Source organism: Cicer arietinum, chromosome 6 (genome assembly GCF_000331145.2).
Source record: "Cicer arietinum cultivar CDC Frontier isolate Library 1 chromosome 6, Cicar.CDCFrontier_v2.0, whole genome shotgun sequence".
In the NCBI taxonomy this organism is placed as follows: domain Eukaryota; kingdom Viridiplantae; phylum Streptophyta; class Magnoliopsida; order Fabales; family Fabaceae; genus Cicer; species Cicer arietinum.
In genome coordinates this window covers 12,665,055-12,691,303 of record NC_021165.2, presented here as the reverse complement: position 1 = coordinate 12,691,303, position 26,249 = coordinate 12,665,055, and the positions used below count along the sequence as shown (strand labels likewise).

General features: G+C 27.2%; 3 protein-coding genes, 1 long non-coding RNA gene and 1 pseudogene across 8 annotated transcripts in view; 3 read left to right on the top strand and 2 right to left on the bottom strand.

Annotated features, from left to right (window-relative positions):
• Positions 1-1,950, top strand: part of LOC101493763 (uncharacterized protein ycf23-like) — a 3,067-nt gene extending 1,117 nt beyond the window's left edge. Inside the window, exons 3-9 of the mRNA XM_004504638.4 lie at positions 1-61; positions 371-433; positions 564-623; positions 780-869; positions 971-1,078; positions 1,353-1,475; positions 1,601-1,950. The exon at positions 1-61 is cut by the window's left edge and continues 13 nt beyond it. Coding sequence (XP_004504695.1) covers positions 1-61; positions 371-433; positions 564-623; positions 780-869; positions 971-1,078; positions 1,353-1,475; positions 1,601-1,732 — 637 coding nt within the window. The 3' untranslated portion in view covers positions 1,733-1,950. The remainder of the gene's footprint in view (positions 62-370; positions 434-563; positions 624-779; positions 870-970; positions 1,079-1,352; positions 1,476-1,600) is intronic.
• A 1,465-nt stretch (positions 1,951-3,415) lies between these two features.
• Positions 3,416-5,383, bottom strand: LOC101492780 (high mobility group B protein 14). Of its 5 annotated transcripts, none has more exons than XM_004504634.4 (6): positions 5,224-5,383; positions 4,885-5,040; positions 4,722-4,797; positions 4,415-4,459; positions 3,746-3,826; positions 3,416-3,656 (listed from the first exon to the last, which is right to left on the bottom strand). In XM_004504634.4, the coding sequence occupies exons 1-6, from the start codon at positions 5,271-5,273 to the stop codon at positions 3,606-3,608; spliced, it is 459 nt and encodes a 152-aa protein (XP_004504691.1). In that variant the 5' UTR covers positions 5,274-5,383; the 3' UTR covers positions 3,416-3,605. The 5 variants fall into 5 exon arrangements, with proteins under 5 accessions (XP_004504691.1, XP_004504692.1, XP_027191878.1 ...); XM_004504635.4 differs by having other exon boundaries at positions 4,722-4,779; XM_027336077.2 differs by having other exon boundaries at positions 4,885-5,093; positions 5,224-5,360.
• A 3,674-nt stretch (positions 5,384-9,057) lies between these two features.
• Positions 9,058-10,887, bottom strand: LOC140920977 (uncharacterized). Its single transcript, XR_012163789.1, has 2 exons — positions 9,421-10,887; positions 9,058-9,304 (listed from the first exon to the last, which is right to left on the bottom strand). It is a non-coding gene; the product is annotated as an uncharacterized lncRNA (long non-coding RNA).
• A 3,642-nt stretch (positions 10,888-14,529) lies between these two features.
• LOC101510173 (desiccation-related protein PCC13-62-like) lies at positions 14,530-16,251 on the top strand (annotated as a pseudogene).
• A 9,172-nt stretch (positions 16,252-25,423) lies between these two features.
• On the top strand, positions 25,424-25,951 carry LOC101509856 (agamous-like MADS-box protein AGL29). Its single transcript, XM_004504858.3, has one exon. The coding sequence runs from the start codon at positions 25,424-25,426 to the stop codon at positions 25,949-25,951; it is 528 nt and encodes a 175-aa protein (XP_004504915.1).
• The last annotated feature ends 298 nt before the right edge of the window (positions 25,952-26,249 follow it).

The following is a 26,249-nucleotide window of genomic DNA, read 5'->3' as shown; positions in this document are numbered from 1 at the left end:
CGTCGATATTGCATGTGACCCGGAGTTGGTGAAGCTAGCTATCAGCCTAACATCGTGTCCGGTATATTCATGTTTTTCTTATGAATGTCCTTAAACTCTTATATATATGCTTTCTGGATTAAGCATAGAGGATTTGGAAAATGCCTTGACATCTGCTAAGTTTAATATAGTCATGTGATAATAATCATTTATAAAGTTGATGTTGAACATTCATGTTGATTCCAATTTGCATGTATATTCAATTGTGAAAGAACTAATTTTATGATTATAATTTTCTAGATGTCTAAGATCTAACTTTCTTTCCATTATCAAAGCAATTGAAGCAAGAGAAAAGGACCTCAAAAGTTTTTATAATTCGTCACTCTTGCAGGTTTGTGTTTCTTCTGTAGATCCTGCAACTTTTCCAGCTGCAGTTGAAGCAGGAGCACTAATGGTTTGAATTTTTGTCTATTTCTATTTCTAATATCAGTTCTAAGTTCATGCTGCAGTCAAAGATGGAATAACCATTACCATTTACATTGGACCATATGAGATCTATACTTAACATTATATTGCGTTTGCAGGTTGAGATTGGAAATTATGATTCATTCTATGAGAAAGGAATGGTTTTTACTCCAGAGCAGGTAAATAATGGTTTTGAGTATTCAATCTTGAATTTCGAATGACAATAATTTATATATGTATCATGTTAGCATTTTGTTACTGATTCAATTGTCAGAAATCAATAAAAGCTTACACTTGTTTCTTTTTTGGGTTCCATGGTCCTTCTTTTTATGCAGATTCTGAGTCTAACAAAAGAGACAAGGAGGATACTTCCTTCTATAGTTTTGTCTGTCACTGTTCCTCACACACTAAGCCTCCCTGATCAGGTTACAAACAGCATTTATGCTTCCATAGTGCACAATTATGCGGATACTATCAATATTAAAATGGTTTAATTAAACAAAAAAATATGAAACTTTTACTACAGGTCAAGCTTGCAGAGTCATTGGAACTAGAAGGTGTAGATATTATTCAAACTGAGGGAGGCAAATGTTCCAATCCTACTAAGTCTGGTGTTCTAGGTTTGATTGAGAAGGTAAGCAGAAAAATATGTCTTTTCCTGATTGCCTACATTTTCATTACTGGAATTTGAGAATGTATAGGTTTAACACAACAATGTTTGTGGCAATAATTAAAATGGTTTAAAACATCAAAGTGAAATTACATCATAAATAAATCATGTCGAGAGTCTGAAAAATATTTAACATGATAGACACAGGATTCTGTTGAGACTTTAGATAGAAACGATTTCATATCATGAGACAAACTCTTCCTTAAATTATCAAAATTCTAATCACTGGAAATTGTAGGCAACGCCAACTTTAGCAGCAGCCTATTCTATATCGCGAGCTGTTAAGATACCTGTTATGTGTTCATCTGGGCTAAGTGCTGTCACAGCACCTATGGCTATCACTGCTGGAGCTGCTGGTGTGGTAAGGGATTTTTATTCTTCCCAATTTAATTTTTAATAGTAAATTAGAAATCATAATGATAAACCTACTATACCCTTCTCCCAGCAAGATCATTGACTTTGGTTCGGTGCATTTCTGAATCGCAGGGTGTGGGATCTGCAGTTAACAGACTAAATGATGTGGTTGCCATGATAGCTGAAGTTAGAAGCATTGCTGATTCATTGAAGACATCCTTTCAGATACACTCTGCACATGAAGTGGAAACTCATAGACAGTAGTTTAATATATGTTGCAAAAGGTGGTGTAGGTAGTGAATAAAACGTGTGAAGAAAATTTGGATCCTTCCTTAGACTTATTTAGAACTGCTAGGATACATCTTTCTTAGTCCTTTTCTATTTTAGACTTTTGTTCCAATTCTGACTTTTGTGTTTGTGTGTGGATGTTGATCCCACATTGTCAAAGAATTGAAATAATCAATTAACTTCAACTATTGAAATATTGCTTTCTTAATAACGGGTGGAAGCGGCTAATTGAGTGAAATTTTAAATTGTTTCACTTCAACTATTGAACAATTGATCTTAATTCTTGGGTTTCCAAGAGAAATGGTCCCGATAATCCAAATTCAACATGAAGGTAAAGAAAGTCTAACTAACGATTGTCCTAGCCAGAGTTAGAACTCACACACTCCCGATCGATTCAACTGAAGTAGCGTTGAAGAAAATTAGCAAAACATTTTTCAATAAACTTAATTACATTTTTCAATTAAGTTAATTCAAAATTGATTTTAAGGGGTGTTATGCTACTATACCTTGTTTTCACCGGAGTGTTTCTTCCTCAATTGCGTACAGTACAGTGATAGAACACTTACATAAGTAAACAAATAAAAAAAATTGGATCCTTCCTTAAGACTTATTTAGAACTGCTAGGATACATCTTTCTTACTCATTTTCTATTTTAGACTTTTGTTCTAATTCTAACTTTTGTGTTTGTGTGTGGATGTTGATCCCACATTGTCAAAGAATTGAAATAATCAATTCACTTCAACTATTGAAGTAATAATGGGTGGAGTTGGCTAATTGAGTGAAATTTTAATTTGTTTCACTTCAACTATTGAACAATTGATCTTAATTCTTGGGTTTCCAAGAGAAATGGTCCCGATAATCTAAATTCAACATGAAGGTAAAGAAAGTCTAACTAAAGATTGTTCTAGCCAGAGTTAGAACTCACACACTCCCGATCGATTCAACTGAAGTAGCGTTGAAGAAAATTAGCAAAACATTTTTCAATAAACTTAATTACATTTTTCAATTAAGTTAATTCAAAATTGATTTTAAGGGGTGTTATGCTACTATACCTTGTTTTCACCGGAGTGTTTCTTCCTCAATTGCGTACAGTACAGTGATAGAACACTTACATAAGTAAACAAATAAAAAAAATTGGATCCTTCCTTAAGACTTATTTAGAACTGCTAGGATACATCTTTCTTACTCATTTTCTATTTTAGACTTTTGTTCTAATTCTAACTTTTGTGTTTGTGTGTGGATGTTGATCCCACATTGTCAAAGAATTGAAATAATCAATTCACTTCAACTATTGAAGTAATAATGGGTGGAGTTGGCTAATTGAGTGAAATTTTAATTTGTTTCACTTCAACTATTGAACAATTGATCTTAATTCTTGGGTTTCCAAGAGAAATGGTCCCGATAATCTAAATTCAACATGAAGGTAAAGAAAGTCTAACTAAAGATTGTTCTAGCCAGAGTTAGAACTCACACACTCCCGATCGATTCAACTGAAGTAGCATTGAAGAAAATTAGCAAAACATTTTTCAATAAACTTAATTACATTTTTCATTAAGTTATTAAAATATTAACTAGGAAATATTATTGAATACAAATATGTTTATGAAATGCAAGGAATATCTTCTATTAAGCAGTGTACTCAACATATAAGCCCACAGCTGAAATTCTAAGCATCTAAATGCATCTAACAAAATTACTTTACTCAAAAGTCAAAACATGACACAGAAAATGATAATTATTCACAAGGACAAACTGAGAGCTGACTACAACTGAATATACAACTTCCAAGTAGTTTCAATTGATACAGATGGAGCCTTCTTAGTAAGAATTAAGAAATGACAACACGGCTTTACTCATCATACTCCGACTCCTCGTCGGTATCTTCATATTCACCATTTTGCTGCCAAGCAACAGATAACAGAATTGTATATTTCATAACTGACCAAATAAGAGTTAGCTCACTGGCCATGAATATGACAGATTGGTTACCTTTTTCTTGTTATACTCTGTTGTTGCTCTATCAAATTCTGCACGTTTTTCTGTTGCTATATCGTAGTATTGAACCTTCTCCTGTCAGATACTGATGTTATTAATATGAACCTAACCAAAGTGATTTTTCGTTTTCGCTTGGATCTAATTGAACAAATTACATGAACCACTCCACTTTGCCAGGTAATTAAACAGTAAACAAAATTGAGAAAAACTAGTTTTATATTGATTTGGAATATACAGCAGAACGGTCAGCAATAGCACAAGCAGAATAAACGCCAATAAAACATAAAAAACGAAAAAACATGTCCCTAAATCAATCAGGAAACTGAAGATCATGTCAGCGTGGAATTCCAACCAGCAGAGACAGTTTTGCATTGCAGTAGCCAAATTCCAAATATGTACATAACCTAGAAATTCCAAAATAGTCATAACGAATTCCAATTGTTTCAAATTTAACAAAAACTTGTTCTTCACGAGTATTGTTCAAAACTTTTTCATCCATATTCAAACAAGTCATGATCAATCAAGTTCAAACATTCTAAACAATTTTGACAAAATTACTGGAGCCAATATCTGAATCACTCAGTTTTCAGCCATCAAACATCACAACCATAATAACAAAATTCAGGTTAAATATGGAAGGAAGAAGTATGGAGGAAAATATACCTCATAAGTCATTGTTTTCCACTTCTCTCCACACGCCTTGCCAATCTGTATGAACGCAGGAAGGAGGAAAACAGAAGAAGAATATTACTTTGCATGATGATGAAGAAAATAATAATAATAATAATGATGATGGTTGCACAATGTTACAAAAACTATTAAAGAACTCGTAATTTTTAAAATTGATACTTAACTTTTGTGTTGTTTATACAATTTAAAATGATGAAGTGTGAAACAATCTTGCTTGAAGAGAAATGAAAAGTATAAAATAAATTAGAAGAAATATTAGTAGGAGAAATTCTATACGTACATCACGCATTGACTTTACATCTGGATTCTGCTGTTGATATTCTTTCCGAAAATCCTCCCTTAAGAATGAAAAAGAACTTCCAATGAACACAGTCACTATGGTAGATTAATTAGTACAATACCATGTATAAACAAAGAACAGACGGAGATAAAAGAAGTTTTACAAAAAGTAGAAGAAAGCAGTGGGGGGTTTCTTTGGCTTCTCAGCATCAATCTTTTGTTTGCTCTTATTTTGATTTGCTTTGGTTTCCTCTCTTGACTTAGTCTGACGCAACGATCTCTTCATTCCCTCATTTGATTTAATCCTCAACACTAGTTTTCTGAAAAACTCAATGCAACATTGTTTGTAAAAAATTCCCCTAGAGGAGTAGACCTAGACACAGTTGAAATTCACAATGCCGCCATGAAATTAAGTTTGTTTAACCTAAAATGGCTAATTAGTTTAAATTGAGTTAATTATAAAAGTTGGAGCCAATAAAGAGAAAGTGAGAAGAAATAGGTACCCGGTGGTGGATGTAGAGGCTGAGGCCGAAGAAGCAGCTATTTTCGCCATGTGATGAGACGTTGCTGCGTTCGACTCTCAACTCTTCAACTCTGATTTTCTGTTATCATTCATTCTTTCAAGATTACTCTTTTCTCTTGCAACTCAATAATAATTTTTTTTTTTATTTTTTTTTCCTAAAAGGATGTTTAATTTATCTAAACATAATAATATATTTTTTTTTTATAAATTAATATTTTTACATATTCTTTCCTTAGTTTTAAAATCTTAATTCTGTAATCCTTTAGTTGGTTTTTATATATATTTTATATGTTAATAATGGGTCATATTATAATTTTAATGGTGACATAAGTAGGTTACTAAATCAACTTCATAAAGCCTTATAAGCATTTTAAAAGGTACCGATAAACACATTTTAAATATATATTCATTATTTGTAAAATACTACAAATTAGTAATCATAGGTTTGACAATTTAAATATTTAGAAAATTCTTTTAAACATTAAACTAAAATTATTTTCTATGAAGATCGGTTATCAATAAGAGGCATTTGATCCAGTGGTATGATTCTTTATTGAGGGTGCAATATGATAATATATTTCTTATTTCTTCCACCATAGCATTTCCACTAAGCATAGTTGCAACTCCCATAGCCTGTATAAATCAAACAAAACAAAACAAATTAAATTGAACTATTTCAAAATCTCACTAACACAAAAATAATCCATATACAAAAACTTACATTATTAAGTTAAACACATGCTATGCTACACTTCCATTTTTATATATAGAACCAAAAAAAAAATCTATCCTTATAGAATTATATACATTACATTTAATATCTTACTGATTTATTTAATAAAAAAATTCAAATACTCAATTTTCAACCTCAAATATCACCCCTAAAAATAAAATCATTACACACAAAAATTTTAATTTTTAACATTTAGTTATAAGTCACATAACCAAATATAGTATTTAATCTTTAAAAATGAAGTGTTTGATAGATTTTTTTAAAAAACCTACATGTTACATTTATATGTAAAAAAAAGGGCTTACTTGGGTCAGTAAGAACAATGAGAGCAGAGGCAGATAAGTCGCAATATGTTGGGTGATTGTAAGATGATTTATAACAGCAGAGACATGATTCAATGGTGTGTTGGGATAGAAACATGATCCACTTGATTGAATCATCTTGCAATCACCAGCATATTGCAAGCATATTAAATGTTTAGTTTCAGTACACGTTTACTTGCTGAAGGCTTCGCACGTGAACGTGCACTAAAACTAATCATTCAATAAAGGCCTTACTTGGTTCAGTAAGAACAATGAGAGCAGAGGTAGAGAAGTTGCAGTTCCAAGAGTTTTTTTCATTTTTTGCATAGTACTGATTAATTATAGCAGATGCATGATTCAATGGTGGGTTGGGATAGAAACATGATCCACCTGATTGAATAATCTTAGAATCACCCAACATATTGCCAGCATATTCAATGTTTAGTTTCAGTACACGTTCACTTGCTGAAGGCTTCGTACGTGAACGTGCGCTAAAACTAATCATTCAATAAAGGGCTTACTTGGTTTAGTAAGAACAATGAGAGCAGAGGTAGAGAAGTTGCAGTTCTAAGGGTTTTTTTCCATTTTTTTGCATAATACTGATTCATTATAGCAGATGCATGATTCAATGGTGGGTTGGAGTAGAAACATGATCCACCTGATTGAATAATCTTACAATCACCCTGCATATTGCCAGCATATTCAATGTTTAGTTTCAGTACACGTTCACTTACTGAAGGCTTCAGACGTGAACGTGCATTAAAACTAATCATTCAATAAAGGCCTTACTTGGTTCAATAAGAACAATGAGAGCAGAGGTAGAGAAGTTGAAGTTCCAAGGGTTTTTTTTTTTTTTTTCATTTTTGGCATAATACTGATTCATCACAGCAGAGGCATGGTGGGTTTGGGTAGAAACATGATCCACCTGATTGAATAATCTTGCAATCACCCAACATATTGCAAACACATTCAATGTTCAGATTGAGTACACGTTCACTTGCTGAAGGCTTTGCAACACACCAACTTGCTTCATTCTTCTTGCATTAATAAATCAAAGACAATGTTATTTTTCATAAATTAATTAATTCTATTCAACACAAAATAATGTTAAGGAATTTAATATTTTACCATTCCATTAGCAAACTTCAAATTCCCTCCTGCACAAGTAAAATTATCCAAAATAAATCAAATCTTAACAAATTAGAATCTAAAAGGGTCAAAATAGTAAAAAAATTCGCAATTTAAAGCATTAATGAAAATTTGTTTATTTGATGAAATAATTTCCATTATTGAAATTTAGATTAAAAAAAAATCATTTGCACATAGTATCTATATAAGTAAATTTTTAATTGAAATTATGAACAATGTATATAAAGAGAGATTGAAATTATGAACAATGTATACAATGAACAATGTATCTAAAGTAATAAAATGAAATTCAAATATATAACTACCTGCATTGAGAAGGAGAAAGAAAAAAATCAGAAGGGAAGCAAATGATTTGGTCATGGTGAAAATTTAGAGAAAGCAAGTGATGATTGTAGTGGTGTAGTGTTTGGACAAACAAAGAAATCCGATTATTAGATTGAGGTTCCCATGCTACTGCATTTTATAAAGAGAATTTTGTTTGATTAATGAATAGCGGTTACCAACAATGGGTATTCGGAATGCCTCATTTTCTTCATTAATCAGTTCATCACGAAATACAAAGGCATATATATATATATATATATGAAGCAAACTTCAGTTTTTTTATTTAAATAAAATAAATTATCACAGAGATACGATCCTAGAAAAATTCATGAAGTTTGATAAACAATTAAGTAAAATCCATATACAACAATATAATATATATATATATATATATTTCATCCACCGTAGCCATTCCCACTAAGCATACTTGCAGCTCCCATAACCTGTATAAATCAAACAAATTGAACTATTTCAAAATCTCATCTAACACAACAATAATCCATGTACAAAAACTTACATTAAGGCTACATGTTCCGTTTATATATAAAAAAAAGGCTTACTTGGGTCAGTGAGAGCAATGAGAGCAGAGTTAGAGAAGTTGCAGTTCCAAAGGTTTCTTCCATTGTTTGCATAGTAGTGATTCATCACAGCAGATGCATGGTTTATTGGTGTGTTGGGGTAGAAACATGACTCACCTGATTGAATCATCTTGCAACTAGGCAACATATTGCAAGCATATTCAATGTTCAGATTGAGTACACGTTCACTTGCTGAAGGCTTCGCACGTGAACGTGCACTAAAACTAATCATTCAATAAAGGACTTACTTGGTTCATTAAGAACAATGAGAGCAGAGGTAGAGAAGTTGCAGTTCCAACGGTTTTTTTTCTCCATTTTTTGCATAGTACTGATTCATTATAGAAGATGCATGATTCAATGGTGGGTTGGGATAGAAACATGATCCACCTGATTGAATAATCTTACAATCACCCAATATATTGCCAGCATATTCAATGTTTAGTTTCAGTACACGTTCACTTGCTTAAGGCTTCGCACGTGAACGTGCGCTAAAACTAATCATTCAATAAAGGGTTTACTTGTTTCAGTAAGAACAATGAGAGCAGAGGTAGAGAAGTTGCAGTTCCAAGGGTTTTTTTTCTTCATTTTTTGCATAGTACTGATTCATTATAGCAGATGCATGATTCAATGGTGGGTGGGGGTAGAAACATATTTTTTTTTCTTTTTTGATAAATAGGCAGACATCGTTAAATTATTAGATAATACGTATGAATAGCGGTTACCAACAATTGGTATTCGGAATGCCTCGTTTTCTTCATTAATCACTTCATCACGAAATACAAAGGCATATATATATATATATGAAGCAAACTTCAGTTTTTTTATTTAAATAAAATAAAGTATCTCAGAGATACGATCCTAGTAAAATTCATTAAGTTTGATAAACAATTAAGTAAAATCCTTATGCAACAATATAATATCTATATTTCTTCCACCGTAGCCATTCCCACTAAGCATACTTGCAGCTCCCATAACCTGTATAAATCAAACAAATTGAACTATTTCAAAATCCCATCTAACACAACAATAATCCATGTACAAAAACTTACATTAAGGCTACATGTTCCATTTATATATAAAAAAAGGCTTACTTGGGTCAGTGAGAGCAATGAGAGCAGAGTTAGAGATGTTGCAGTTCCAAAGGTTTCTTCCATTGTTTGCATAGTAGTGATTCATTACAACAGATGCATGGTTTATTGGTGTGTTGGGGTAGAAACATGACCCACCTGATTGAATCATCTTGCAACTAGGCAACATATTGCAAGCATATTCAATGTTCTGATTGAGTACACGTTCACTTGCTGAAGGCTTCGCACGTGAACGTGCACTAAAACTAATCATTCAATAAAGGGCTTACTTGGTTCAGTAAGAACAATGAGAGCAGATGTAGAGAAGTTGCAGTTCCAAGGGTTTTTTTTTCATTTTTTGCATAGTACTGAGTCATTATAGCAGATGCATGATTCAATGGTGGGTTGGGATAGAAACATGATCCATCTGATTGAATAATCTTACAATCACCCAACATATTGCCAGCATATTCAATGTTTAGTTTCAGTACACGTTCACTTGCTGAAGGCTTCGCACGTGAACGTGCGCTAAAACTAATCATTCAATAAAGGGCTTACTTGGTTCAGTAAGAACAATGAGAGCAGAGGTAGAGAAGTTGCATTTCCAAAGGTTTTTTTTTTCATTTTTTGCATAATACTGATTCATTATAGCAGATGCATGATTCAATGGTGGGTTGGGGTAGAAACATAATCCACCTGATTGAATAATCTTACAATCACCCAACATATTGCCAACATATTCAATGTTTAGTTTCAGTACACGTTCACTTGCTGAAGGCTTCACACGTGAACGTGCACTAAAACTAATCATTCAATAAAGGGCTTACTTGGTTCAATAAGAACAATGAGAGCAGAGGTAGAGAAGTTGAAGTTCCAATGGTTTTTTTCTATTTTTTGCATAATACTGATTCATTATAGCAGAGGCATGATTCAATGGTGGGTTGGGGTAGAAACATGATCCACCTGATTGAATAATCTTGTAATCACCCAACATATTGCAAACATATTCAACGTTTAGTTTCAGTACACGTTCACTTGCTGAAGACTTTGCACGTGAATGTGCACTAAAACTAAACATTCAATAAATGGCTTACTTGGTTAATTCTATTCAACACAAATTAATTCTATTTTTCATAAATTAATTAATTCTATTCAACACAAAATAATGTTAAGGAATTTAATATTTTACCATTCCATTAACAAACTTCAAATTCCCTCCCGCACAAGTAAAATTATTCAAAATCAATCAAATCTTAACAAATTAGAATCTAAAAGGGTCAAAATAGTAAAGTTTTTCGCAATTTAAAGCATTAATGAAAATTTGTTTATTTGATGAAATAGATTCCACTATTGAAATTTAGATTTAAAAAAATCATTTGCACATAGTATCTATATAAGTAAATTTTCAATTGAAATTATGAACAATGTATATAAAGAGAGATTGAAATTATGAACAATGTATACAATGAACAATGTATCTAAAGTAATAAAATGAAATTCAAATATATAACTACCTGCATTGAGAAGGAGAAAGAAAAAAATCAGAAGGGAAACAAATGATTTGGTCATGGTGAAAATGGTGAAAATTTAGAGAAAGCAAGTGATGGTTGTAGTGGTGTAGTGTTTGGACAAACAAAGAAATCCGATTATTAGATTGAGGTTCCCATGCTATTGTATTTTATAAAGAGAATTTTGTTTGATTAATGATTATTAATTAATCACAGCCACCCACCCACTCCCCCAACCAACTCAGGCCTTCGTCTAGAATGTCATTTACTTCAACAGATGGTGTCGTTGGGTTCAACTAATGCCAGTTTCCAATGATAGTTTTATTTTAAATGATAGTTTAAAGCTCTGACATTGGTAGTTGATGGTTTATGAAATTTAAGTTTAATGAAATTTGAGGAATTTAGTTATTTTATTTAAATAATAGTCCGAGTCCTTATTCATTCCATCTATAAATAAGAACAAAAATATTATATAGAATTATATTCAGTTCTAACTTCTATTAAATGTTTTGGAGGAAAAATTGTATGTAAATTTGATTGGATGATAACAATTGATTTAAGATGTTTTGCACCGGATTTAGTTATTTAATTAATAAATTATCTTATATGTCAAAAAACAAAATATATGAGCTATATACATGAAAACTAATTCATAAATTCAATGAAATATATTTGTAAAACAATCCAATTAAATATATATCAATTATTGGATATAATTATATGTAAAGTACTACAAATGAGTAATGATAGGTTTGACAATTTGCATATATAGAAAATTCGTTTAAAAAAGCATTAAACATTAAAATAACTTTACGTATCGATAACCGTTACCAACAATGGGCATTTGGTCTAGTGGTATGATTCTCACTTAGAGTGCGAGAGGTCTGTTTTAAACTGTTTTTACTATAATAAATTTAAAACTTCATCACGAAATACAGAGCATAGTGCTCTCATAATCTGTATAAATCAAACAAAACAAATTGAACTATTTTAAAATAAATAATCCATGTACAAAAACTTACATTAAGTTAATTAAAAATCTGTGTCAAAGTGATTAATATATAGTATCTTAGATAAAAAGATGTGTTAGAGTATTATGTACTTGATTTTGAATAAGTGTCAATAAATAGAATAAAAATTCAATTATATCTCTTTTTTTATATATATACACATTTGGTTGACTAAATTTTCTTGATGTTATAAAAAAAATAGATAAATTTTCAAAAGTTTATTTCTTCGTAAAAATAAAAATAATTGAAACATGAATTTTATATTAATTAAAAAATATAACAAAATAAAATAGTGAAAGTAGTAAAATGACATAAGAGTTCGTGCTTTATATTTTTTAGGAGTGACGAACAAAATAATAGAAAGATGATGCAATAGGAAAATTAATAAGATTTAAAATTTGAAAAAGAGAAATACAATGAATAAGATAAAGTAAATAGTCAATTGGTAAATAAATAGTGTGATATAAAATAAAAAAAAGTGTGTCAAAATGGTTAATATATAATATGATAGATAAAAGATGTGTTAGAGTATTATTTACTTGACTTTAAATAGGTGTCAATAAATAGAATAAGAGTAATTGAAGAAAAATTCAATTGTATCTTTTTTTTCTTTCTAAATATACTAGTGTGTAACTCGTACGTCACACAAGACAAATTATATTAATAATAAATTATATTTTTATTTTAGATAATAATAAACTTTTATTTAAAAGAATTGTAGAGTATATATTTATATTTCATATTCTAAATTCATGTAATTTAAACTATTAAATATATATTTATTCAATATTTGTGCAATCCAACGCCAACTTTCCGCAAAAATACAAATAGCTAATATAAAAAACGTATAAGAAAAAACTCAACATATCTCATATATTTGAATATAAAAAATTCAAGCTAGTTTTAAACAATAGTAAAATATTAATACCAAATTATAATATTAAAATAACATATTTTATTACAATAAAATTCTTAAACATAATGAAATTGGTTGTATAACAAAACCAAATCATAATAAAACTAAAAAAAATCATAATAAAACTAAGACAAATGTTTGGAGTACACTCATACGGTGATTATACTTTGAGTTTTAAGAAATAAAAAAATTGATATAATAAATATAATATATTAAAAATATAATAGCAAAAGAGAAATAGAAAAAAAATAAAATGTTGAATAGATATATGAAAATTGTAATTGTATATATATCATTATCGTAAATCTAAACATTACAATATCAATAAAATTCTTCAGCTATTCATTAGACGAATCTCCAATTTTCTTAAACAATAATCACATTGCCACAAAACAATCTACAAGTATTTCAGATTTTAATGTACCCCTCCAACAATACACCATGGAGTTAACTTAATAAAAGAAAAAAAAATTAAAAGCCAAAGTACCAAAAAAAAAATTACAAATAGAAAATTTGATACAATTTTTGAGATAAAATTTAGACAGTTTGCTAACATAAAGAATCAAAAGACACTTATTTTTTAAAACTAAAATATATAACAAAATATTCAATAACTTTTTTTTTTTATAGAAAATCTCTAACAATTTTGATGAAACATATAAAAGAAAAATTTAAAGCGGATCGCACAATGACAATTGATTGCATGTCTTATATTTTTAATCCCCCGAGTAAGCTTTCAACTTTCAATAAATACAAAAATTGAGCACACATTCAATTTTGCATGCATTTAATTATTGGCTTAATTGCAGTTTTGGTCCCTCTATTTTAGCTGAATCGCGAAAGTAGTCCCTCCATTTTGTTTCTCTCCAGTTTTGGTCCTCCGAACAGAATTTTAGTCCAAAACTTGATGAAATTTTATTTTTTAAAGCCGTACTACATCATTTATGATCATATATTTCAGGTACAATTGTTGCGAATGAGATCTTGAGGCATTGTGTGACTTAAATAAATGCAAAAAAAAATGAAATTTCATCAAGTTTTGGACCAAAATTCTGCTTGGGGGACCAAAACTGGGGAGAAACAAAATGGGGGGACTACTTTTGCGATTCAGTTAAAATAGGGAGACCAAAACTGCAATTAAGCCTTAATTATTTAAATAATTTTTATGAAAATTAAAAGGTTGCTATGGTTGTTGAAAGTTTTTTATATTTCTTGAACAATTTTCGAAATCAAGCATATTTAGTGTTTCCTTTTCTCTTGGTTTAAGTTATTAGACTTTTTGACTAACACGTGGGTCAATTATTATCTTTCCCAAATATTATTTTGACTTTTTTTTTTTAAACCACTCTTTTTTACAATTACAAAAGATAACAAAATAAAATAGTGAAAGTAGTAAAATAACATATGAGTCCATGCTTGATTTTTTAGGAAACGAAGAAATGATATAAAGATGATGCAAAAAGAGGAAAGTTAATAAGATTTTAAAAAAAGAAATATAATTAATAAGATAAAGTAAATAGTCAATTGATTAATAGATAGTGTGATAAGCCTATATAACATTATCTTATTACGTGGCACAAACTTGTTAAATGCATGAACCAAAAATTAGTTTATATAAGTGCATTTTGTGACCATATTATAAAATAAAAAAATAAAAATAGTAACATATTCATCATATCACCATAAAATGACCTTAAATATGGCACCACATTATGTTTCAAGAGTCACTACCTCCATTTTCTTTTGTTAATTGCCTCTCTCATCTTGACCCCAAAGTCTTGTTCTTCTACACCCATCTCCCAACAACAACAATCAGATTCTGATTCTGATCTTATTTAATTTAGAATATTTAGAAGCTAAATTCTTTTTATATGGATCATTGGGTCATGGACTCGATGTAGTTGCTCCAAAGTTAGCAGAGGGTGGATGGACCTCCTCCTATTGGTGCAAAATTGGCCAAATTGAGTCCCACTATAAAGGATATCATCTATCAATTTGGTTTACAACAAGTTGGACAGTAAAAGGGTTTCCTAGGCCTTTGTTAGAACTAAGCACATCATCATTTGCCAAGGTGATGGATAGTGCCTTTGGTCGACCTTTGGTGCCTCCTTTTGATCCCTATGCCAATGATCTCAATTTTCTTCTGGCATCTTATGTAATTCCTTATATTGGTCTTATCGACTATGTTGGTGCCAGTCCACTCTTGCAGAATACTACTTCAAGGAAGGTATATAATCTCAAGCTCAATCTTTGAAAACTTTTCAAATTAAACAAAAAATATTTATCAAAACGTAGATATATACTAGTAATCCTATTGATGCATTTTATTTACGAACTTATGATTTTGTTATTCCATTTAATGTATTATTTGTTTTTTTTCATGTTATTAAATTGATTTTATTATACGCAGAGTCTATTTTACCTCAAAGTAAGTGATATAGAGCTTTAACACTCTTTTTTTTTTTAGATTATTTAAGATTTAAATTTAGGTCCTCATATAAATTTCGACTATATCTATTCTGTATAAATTACCAAAATTTTACAAAGTGATTATTTATTCGCATCCTAGTTTTTGTCGTCACAAAATTGATCCATGTATTTCATATTACAATTTTTATTTATGATAATTTAAAAATAAAAATAAATTGATTCTAATAACGACTTAGAATTGAACAAATAATTACTTACTTCAAACAATTTTTTTTATAGGTATGCATTATGTTAATCATATGTATTAGTTGTATAATGTATACACAATTAAAATTAAAATTAATAATAATAATAATAATAATAATAATATTGTTTTTCAAAATATGCAAATTATAAACATAAAAATACATATTTATAATTAAATATTATTATTATTATATTCATTTTAAAAATGTCTCTTCTAATATTTTACTATGGGCCTAAAAAACTGTTGAGTTTGCTAATCATATTAATGTTGCATGTATTGTAACAGCTTGTTACAAGTCTTTTGGGAGTAGAGTCGAGCCAAGATGCAGTTATTCAAACATTGCTATACGAAGAGCTTCTTCTATTACAACCTTATCACTTGAGTGTTGCAGAGTTCACCAATCGCATTTCAATACTTAGGAATAAATTAGGACATGGTGGTTTTAAAGATGAGGGTCTCATGGTCTCTAAAGAACAAGATGCTGAGGGTAGAGTCTTAAGAAACATCCTTGTTGGGGACAAAAACTCGTTGGTATATCCAAGAACACCACAAGATATATTGAAGATTGTGTATGGAACTGGTAATGAATGTAAGAATACAATAAGCATCTTTATATTTGTAAATATAAAGTTAATAAACTCTCTCACACACATTTCCTTCAAAAATCCCACAATAACAACACTCATGTAATTTGTTACATATTATTAATAATTCTCATTACATTTAATCAATCAGATTATACTACATTATTACTTTTAAAATAATAGCTAATATCGATTATTAGGTATTCCGTTCATTTAATTGTGACATTTCTTCTCGTAATAATTTAGAAATTTTGCTTGATAGTTGTAGTTATAGTGGTTAGTTGATTTCGTGTGTTTTACAAATTGAGCATCAAGTGTTTGATGATTTGTGTAACTCAAGGTTTACCTCCCTCTGTTATGATGTGAATAAACAGATTTTTTTATTTTTTTTTTATCAATTGAGATTTGAACTGAGTTACTTAGTTTTTGTCTAAGGGTATGTTTGGATGGAGGATTTTGGAGGGGAGGGTTTATTTTACTTTTCTTAATTTATGAAGGTATAAAATGTTTGACCGATAGTATGTATGTAGATTATCCCCATATTTTCTTTATTACTTCAGAAGTAGCTACAACATCTGCTTGTAAATTCTGACCAGGATTAATTGCTAGACTATATTCATTTTTCTTGAATACCATGTCTAACTTGCTTTCAATATCTGTTAAAAGCAACATCATATCTAGTAAGTCATAAATTGATTTATAATTTAGTTAATACATAGTATTAGTACTAGTAGTCTTGCGAGGTACTATTGTGTTGTCGAAAGTATGAACGCACAAAAATAATTAATCAAATAAAATATATTTTTTAATTAAATTTATGTAATTTTAAAACGGTGGTAGTTGGTAAAATAGTGTTTGAAAAATCATTAGATTATACATCAATGATCAATTTTTCTTGTAGATTATGCATCAATTGATCAAACTAGTGAAGTCACTTTACTTGCATATAAAATTGTCATGTGTGTAGTGTGAGTAGTTAAGGACGTGGCAATACGTACCATTGAATATTTGGTTGTGAAAATGGTTAGAGAATTAGATGAACTTTTTTATTTAAGAAAGACATTAAAGAAAATACACTAACATCACTAGAGGCAAAACTAATTAATATGAAATCTATGAGTTTTTTATATGTATATTTCTTTTTTAATTTTTTTTCTTAATTGCCCTAGTCTAAAATTTATTTCTCTAAATGTTCTACTTTTTTTTTTCAGTAGAAAGTCGTTCTCTGGGAAAGCGACCACCTCAAGGAAAAAAATTTTAACTTCAATAGAAGGTCGTTTCTTGGGAAAGCAACCTCTAATTGAGAACTTTTTTTTTTGTTATATTTTAAAATTAGTTTATTATTAAAATTATTAATTTAATTATTTAAAAAATAAAAATACTAATAATAAATTAAAATAAAATATATTAATAAATTATAAATAAATTTTATATTTTAGTTATTATTATAATCATAATTAAAAATTATTATAATTAAACTGATTAAATAAAAATAATTATATTATATTATAAATTTAAAAAAAAATAAATTAAATTATAATAAAAATTAAATAATAATAATAACAATTAAATAAAAATTAAATAATAATAATAATAACAATTAAAATTAAAAATAAGTTAAAGGTAGAAGTTTCAAAGTAAGGTAATTAGAGAAATTTTTTAAAAAAGAGAGATATTTATATAAAAAACTCGAAATCTATTAGACTATGTATATTCGCTTAAGTTTGTGAATCATAAAATTGTTTGACAAAACCTATTTTAATCATGCATACTACTATATATAGGTGCATGATAATTAAGATTGCATTTAAAATTTACATAAATACATTTTAAAGGGATTTTCAAATTCGGGAATGGATTTATGATGTAATGTCCTTGAATCGATTCGTTTTTACTCTAAATTTGATTTGTGAAATGCAAAACACATGAATTGATTCACATTTATATGAATCTCGATTCAGGAAAATATATAACCTAAATTTTTATATTGAATGTCATTTTATGTTAAGCATATATGTCATATTTCTATATTTTTTATAAACATTAATAATGCATTAATACATAACAAGGATAATTTGATAATGCTTTAATACATAATAAAGATAATTTGATAAAAAAAATACTATTATCGCTGTTTCAGTTATACTATTTTTTTTTAATTGTATAAAATAATCAAATAACTTAATTATTTTAGAACGGATGAAATATTATCTTTTTCAGAACGTATCTAATTTTATTTTAAAAAATTATTCAGTGATTATCATATATTGCATTTACAACAATATATGAATAATACTACAAATAACAAGGCCAACTCAAGAAACTTATTTCACTCCTTAAGATTGATTTTGTTAGTTCTTGTGAAGAAACCTTAAACAATACTTTATTAGAAATGGTGAGAATACTAATTAATTAATTAATTTATTTATTTATTTACATACTGTCTTAATTAATTTCAATATATTGCCTACTAGGTTTTCCTATATTGTAAAAGTTTTTTTAGCAACAAAAGCAATTTATCTCATTTTATTTGTTATTTTACTATATAAACGAAATATTAATTAGTTAAATGTTTCTTACGGTAGCCTTAACTATTATAAATATGATAATATCTTTTTTCAACTCATGTAATTAAAAAGAGATAGTAAATGGGAATTTGAGAAAGTTTACAATATCTTTTTATAAAATTTATGGTAACTTCATTTGTTAAAGGTTTCGAAATATTAAATGACTATATATATATATATATATATTGACATTGTAATAAATGATTAGTAAAAAAATAAATTTCTTCCCCAATTTAAAAAAAAAAAAATTGTACTAAATTGATTATTTAAGTTTTTTATTAGATTGTCCTTTTAAATCATAACATGTGTTTATCGTTACCTTTTAAAATGCTTATATATGGCTTTATGAAGTTGATTTAGTTACCTACTTATGTCACCATTGAAATTATAATATAACCCATTATTAACATGGTTGATTAAGCAGGAGTTAAATTTCTACAATTTAACTTATGTATTTTGTTTCACCTCCTCTTTCTCCAAATCAGCATCAATTGACATTTTAAGTTAAGAGAAGAATATAGTGAAACATATTTGATGGCTTGGTCTTCGACATATTCTTCAACCAACTACAAAATTAAACTTTAACTTTTAGTGTGTTTGAAATTCCCAATCAAGGAGTTGTGACAACTATTTTTGGGTGGAAAATGGTGATGTGGTCGAAGATTCAACCTTAAAAACTATTTAAATATTTATATTAAAACACTCTTTTTATATTTCTTGTTTCTTTTTTGGTCTAAATATATTTCTTGTTTCTATTATACCATTTTCTCTTTCAATAAGATATAATTGTTCAACAAATGAGACGTTGGATGATGATAGAGAAGAAAATGAATAATTTTAGAATTCTTAAATTTTATTTTTTTTAACAAAAAATCAAATTAATTTTTTAATTTCAGTTGAGTAAATAAAAAAGTTGATATTATGCTTCTAAACATAAAGATAACTGAGCCGATAAAAAAATTTATATATTTTTAGATCAAGTACATTAATGTTTTTATTGACTCGATTGATCCTTAAGACCGTTAATAATAAGATTTGCATCTCTAAATATAATAATTCATTTTACAAATATAAGTTTAATTTTAAATTATTAGATAAATTGTTGTTTTCTTTTCAAATAAATCCTAATTAATATCACTAAATAAAAAATTAAAATTAATTATATACAAACATATTTTAAATATATCTATAAATCAATATCAATTGTATGCACGATCTATGACTTGAAAGGCTGAAATGATAAAATAAATAAATAAATAAATAAAATTGAAAGAATAATCTAATACAGATGACCAACATAAAGGACTATGTGTATTTTTCCATATATATATATATATATATATATATTGCCAAACTTAGCATAGTTACACATCATTGTGTAGAATTTAAATTTGAGTAATCCAATCTTGGAATTTCAAGTTGTTGCTGAATAGATAAAATATGTTAAATTTCAAATAGTATAATTTTTTTTTAATGTTTTATTGAATTATCTTATTTAAATGTATAATTCGACATTTAAAATATAAGTAAATACACTGTCTCGTATCTTTTTTATAAGAGATAATTGAATTATAATTTAGGACAATAGAATGGATAATAAATACTTCATAAAACTCACACTCATATGTGAGACTTTGAGTTTGAATTCAAGATTATATTTCCAACATAATAATATCGATAATGTCAACCGAGTTAAAACTTAAAGACAAAATACAATTATTATATTGTGACTATATTAAGTTTGACAATATACTTTCTTTATAGTGAAATATAAGCAAAATTAATTTATATCTTTTTTTTAAAAAAAACTCATTAAAAAAATCAATAGTTTATCTCCTATTTAATAATAATATGTCTAAAATTCCATTCATTTAACTTAATTTTATTTATTTATAATCATCCAATGTATTAATCATTTAGGGTAATTTAGGCAAAAATAAAATTATTGATATTGTAGATTAAATATGATCAATATTCTTTTTCTTTTTGTGCGTGTAATCAATAATCTTTTTTAATATATATATATATATATATAATTTAGCTTAATCATAGTTCAAATTCGATACAAACTGAATGATTCGTAAGGCCTAACCCAACTGACAAATATCAAAATTATTAAGTTTGAACCCAAAATATCAAAATAGTGTGTCAGAAAAGAAAAAAAAAAATAAATGGATGAAGTTATTATTTATTTGACTTTGGTCGTGATTTGGGGAAGTTACTTTTATAAGTTTTAACGTTGTATTCAAAAAATAAAAACAATTCAGAATCAATTACCACATTTCCATGTGTACAGTTTATCGGTTGTCTAAAATTAAAAAAGTCAATAATATATAAATATTTAATTATTTCAATTAATTCAAAAATATTATATAATAATTTATAGTCAGGAAAAACTCCTAAAACAATTAATTTAATTCAATTAAATAACAAATTATATTTATTTCAAATGGGAAAAAAAGTATAACCCTCCTCTTTAAATACCATCCCATCTCTTCCACAATCTCAACTTGGGAAAGAATTGAGATTGTAGATTAAATATAATTAATAATTTGTTTGTGCATTTAATCAATAATCTTTTTTAATATATATAATTTACCTAATTCAGAATTCAAATTTGAAATAAAATTAATAATTCGTAAGATCTAATTCAACTGATAAATATCAAAACTATTAGGTTTGAACTCGAAATATCAAAATTGTGTGCGAGAAAAAAAAAAACAATGAAGTTATTATGTATTTGACTTTGGCTATGATTTGAGGAAGTTACATTTATTGATTTTAACGTTGTATTCAAAAAATAAAAACAACTCAGAATCAATTACCACATTTTCATGTGTACATTTTATCAGTTGTCTAAAATTATAAAAAGCCAATATTATAGAAATATTTAATTATTTCAATTAATTCAAAAGTATTGTGTGATAATTTATAGTCAGGAAAAACTCATATAACATTTAATTTAATTCAATTAAATAAATAATTATATTTATTTGAAAAGGCCAAAAAAGCATACCCTTCCTCTTTAAATACCATCCCATTTCTTTCGCAATCTAAACTTGGGAAAGAATTGAGATTGTAGATTAAATATGATTAATAATCTTTTTGTGTGTGTTTGTAATTAATATTTTTTTTAATATATATAATTTAGCTAATTCATAATTCCAATTAGCTAAATCATAGTTCAAATTCGATACAAACTGAATGATTCGTAAGACCTAACTCAACTGACAAATATCAAAATTATTAGGTTTGAACTCAAAATATCAAAATAGTGTGTGAGAAAAGAAAAAATAAAATACATGAATGAAGTTATTATTTATTTGACTTTGGCCATGATTTGGGGAAGTTACGTTTATGGGTTTTAACGCTGTATTAAAAAAATAAAAATAATTCAGAATCAATTACCACATTTTTATGTGTACAGTTTATTGGTTGTCTAAAATTAAAAAAGTCAATATTATATAAATATTTAATTCTTTCAATTAATTCAAAAATATTGTATAATAATTTATAGTCAGGAAAAACTCCTAAAACAATTAATTTAATTCAATTAAATAACAAATTATATTTATTTCAAAGGGGCGAAAAAGTATAACCTTCCTCTTTAAATACCATTCGATCTCTTCCACAATCTCGAACTTGGGAAAGAATTGAGATTGTAGATTAAATATAATTAAAAATTTGTTTGTGCGTTTAATCAATCATCTTTTTTAATATATATAATTTAGCTAACTCAAAATTCAAATTTGAAATAAAATGAATAATTCGTAAGACCTAATTTAATTGATAAATATCAAAATTATTAGGTTTGAACTCGAAACATCAAAAATTGTGTGCGAAAAAAGAAAAAATAATAAAACAATGAAGTTATTATTTATTTGACTTTGGCTATGATTTGGGGAAGTTACATTTATAGATTTTAACGTTGTATTCAAAAAATAAAAACAACTCAGAATCAATTACCACATTTTCATGTAAACAGCTTATCAGTTATCTAAGATTAAAAAAAGCCAATATTATATAAATATTTAATTATTTCAATTAATTCAAAAGTATTGTGTAATAATTTATAGTTTGGAAAAACTCCTATAACATTTAATTTAATTCAATTAAATAAATAATTATATTTATTTCAAAAGGCCAAAAAAGCATAACCTTCCTCTTTAAATACCATCCCATCTCTTTCGCAATCTCAACTTGGGAAAGAATTGAGATTGTAGATTAAATATGATTAATAATCTTTTTGTGTGTGTTTGTAATTTATATTTTTTTAATATATATAATTTAGCTAATTCATAATTCGAATTAGCTAAATCAGAGTTCAAATTCGATACAAATTTAATGATTCGTAAGGCCTAATTCAACTGATAAATATCAAAATTATTAGGTTTGAACCCAACATATCAAAATAGTGTGTGAGAAAAGAAAAGGAAAAAAAAAATGGATGAAGTTATTATTTATTTGACTTTGGCCGTGATTTGGGGAAGTTACATTTATAAGTTTTAACGTTGTATTCAAAAAATAACAGAATCAATTACAAGATTTCCATGGGTACAATTTATCTGATGTCTAAGATTAAAAAATACCAATATTATATAAATATTTAATTATTTCAATTAATTTAAAAGTATTGTGTAATAATTTATAGCGAGGAAAAACTCCTATAACAATTAATTTAATTCAATTAAATAAATAATTATATTTATTTTAAAAGGTCAAGAAAGCATAACCCTCCTATTTAAATACCATCCCATCTCTTTCGCAATCTAAACTTAGGAAAGAATTGAGATCGTAGATTAAACATGATTAATAATCTTTTTATGTGTGTTTGTTATTAATAATTTTTTTAATATATATAATTTAGCTAATTCATAATTCGATATAAAATGAATGATTCGCAAGATCTAACTCAACTGATAAATATCAAAATTATTAAGTTTAAACTCGAAACATCAAAATTATGTACGAGAAAAAAAAAAGAATAAAAAAAATAAAATGATCAAGTTATTATTTAGTTGACTTTGGCCATGATTTGGGGAAGTTACATTTATGGATTTTAACGTTGTATTTAAAATATAAAAACAACTTAGAATCAATTATCGGTTATCTAAGATTAAAAAAAACCAATATTATATAAATATTTAATTATTTCAATTAATTCAAAAATATTGTACAATAATTTCTAACCAGAAAACACTCCTATAACATTTAATTTAATTCAATTAAATAAATAATTATATTTATTTCAAAAGGCCAAAAAAGCATAACCCTCCTCTTTAAATACCATCCTATGTCTTCCACAATCCCCAAATATTATAAAATAAAATTATTTTAAAATTTAATTTAATTAATCCCCAAACTTAGCATAGTTACACATCATTGTGTAGAATTCAAATTTGAAAAATCCAATCTTGGAATTACAAGTTGTTACTAAATAGATAAAATATGTTAAATTTCAAATAGTATAGATTTTTTTTATGTTTAATCGGATTATTTTAATTAAATATATAATTCGACATTTAAAATGTAAGTAAATACACTATTTCAAATTTTTCTATAAGAGATAATTGAATTATAATTTGTCCAATAAAAATTAATATAATTAGTTTATATAAACCAAATATATCAACTCATATGAATCAAATACATCAACTTTATTGACCAAATTATAACTCAATTGTTTCTTCCAAATAAGACCGGAGAGAATATGCACTATTAAATGGCATGACCAGAGATGTTAAAATCATCTAAAAATGGGCGTGTGCTTATCATGATAATACAACATGAATCACCCGTTGAATTCGTAAAATTTGTATTTTGTAAAAAGTTATTATAGTATTTTTTTTAAAACAATTATATTTTTTTAGTTCGTAGAATGGATAATAAATACTTCATAAAACTCACTCATATGTGAGACTTTGAGTTCGAATCCAAGACAATACCTCCAACATAACAATATGGGTAATATCAATTGAGTTAAAATTTAAAGACAAAATACGAAGTTATTATATTGTGACTATACTAAGTTTGACCATACACTTTCTTTATAATGGAATATAAAAAAAAAAAATTAATTTGTATTTAAAAAAAAATCAATAGTTTATCTACTATTTAATAATAGTATGTCTAAAATGCCATTCATTTAACTTTATTTTATTTATTTATAATGATCCAATGTATTAATCACTTAGACAAAAAAAAAATTGAGATTGTAGATTTAATATGATCAATAATATTTTTCTTTTTGTGCGTGTCATCAATAATATTTTTTAATATATATAATTTAGCTAAGTCAGAGTTTGAATCGATATAAAATGAATGATACGCAAGACCTAATTCAACTGACAAATATCAAAATTATTAAGTTTGAACCCGAAACATCAAAATTGTGTGCGAGAAAAAAAAAATTAAAACGATGAAATTATTATTTATTTGACTTTGGCCATATGATATGGGGAAATTACATTTATGGATTTTAATGTATTCAAAAAATAAAAACAACTCATAATCAATTATCACCTTTCTATATTTACATTTTATCACTTGTCTAAGATTAAAAAAAAAACCAATATTATATAAATATTTAATTCTTTCAATTAATTCAAAAGTATTGTATAATAATTGAAAAACTCCTATAACATTTAATTTAATTCAATTAAATAAATAATTATAATTATTTCAAAAGGCCAAAAAAACACAACTCTCCTCTTTAAATACCACCCCATCTCTTCCACAAACTCAACTTGGGAAAGAATTGTGATCATGGGCCGTAAAAAAATAGATATTAAATTTGTGAGAAATAGGGATTGTAGAAATGTTACATTTTCTAAGAGAAAAAATGGTCTTATTAAAAAAGCAAGTGAGTTATCAATTCTTTGTGGTTCTAGAATTGGTTTGAGTGGTTACACTCCTGGTGGTAACCTTTTTGCTTTTGGTTCTCCAACTTTTGAAGTTGTGACTAATGAGTTTCTCAATGAAGAAAATTATCAATTGGGAGGTGAATCATCAAAGCAAATTGGTGGATCTCCCCAAATTGGAAGGATCAATGAGCTCAACCAAAGGCTTAATGATTTGAACCAAGAGTTGATGGAAAAAGGTAAAGACCCTATTGATCTTGATGCTTATGATTTTGAAGGGCTTCAAAAAGTGAATGATTCTTTGAAAGTGCTTCAAAGTGAAATTGATGCAGCTGCATCTTTGCTTGCCCTTGCAAATAGACCTATCCAGTTTATCAAAATAAATCATGGCAATAAATGGGGAAAACCCAAATTGATCAAAATTAAATACTAGGGGTGAATTCGAGTCGTTTCTCTTTGTTTAATTTAATAAATTTAGTTTCAATTATGTGTGTGTTTAATTTAAAATCTATATCAAATGAATATAGATTTTGTAGTTCAAGGTAAAATCCTCTATGTATTGGCTACATTCATGTAAAAGTGGGTTAAATAATATTTGATGTTAAAGTTAATTTTAATTTAATGTTAAGGAAATATATAAAAAAGACTGTCTTAAAATAAATTTATTATTCCTTCCATTTCTAGTAATTATTTTTCAATTGTATTTATGGTAAATTTACCGCTAACGATTA

Coding starts and splice junctions, on each gene's coding strand:
- LOC101509856 (XM_004504858.3), top strand. CDS start 25,424: ATGGGCCGTAAAAAAATAGATATTAAATTTGTGAGAAATAGGGATTGT.
- LOC101492780 (XM_004504634.4), bottom strand. CDS start 5,273: ATGGCGAAAATAGCTGCTTCTTCGGCCTCAGCCTCTACATCCACCACC. Junction 4,798..4,884: donor ACTGCTTTCTTCTACTTTTT/GTAAAACTTCTT, acceptor GTTCATTGGAAG/TTCTTTTTCATTCTTAAGGG. Junction 3,657..3,745: donor CAGAGTATAACAAGAAAAAG/GTAACCAATCTG, acceptor GTTGCTTGGCAG/CAAAATGGTGAATATGAAGA.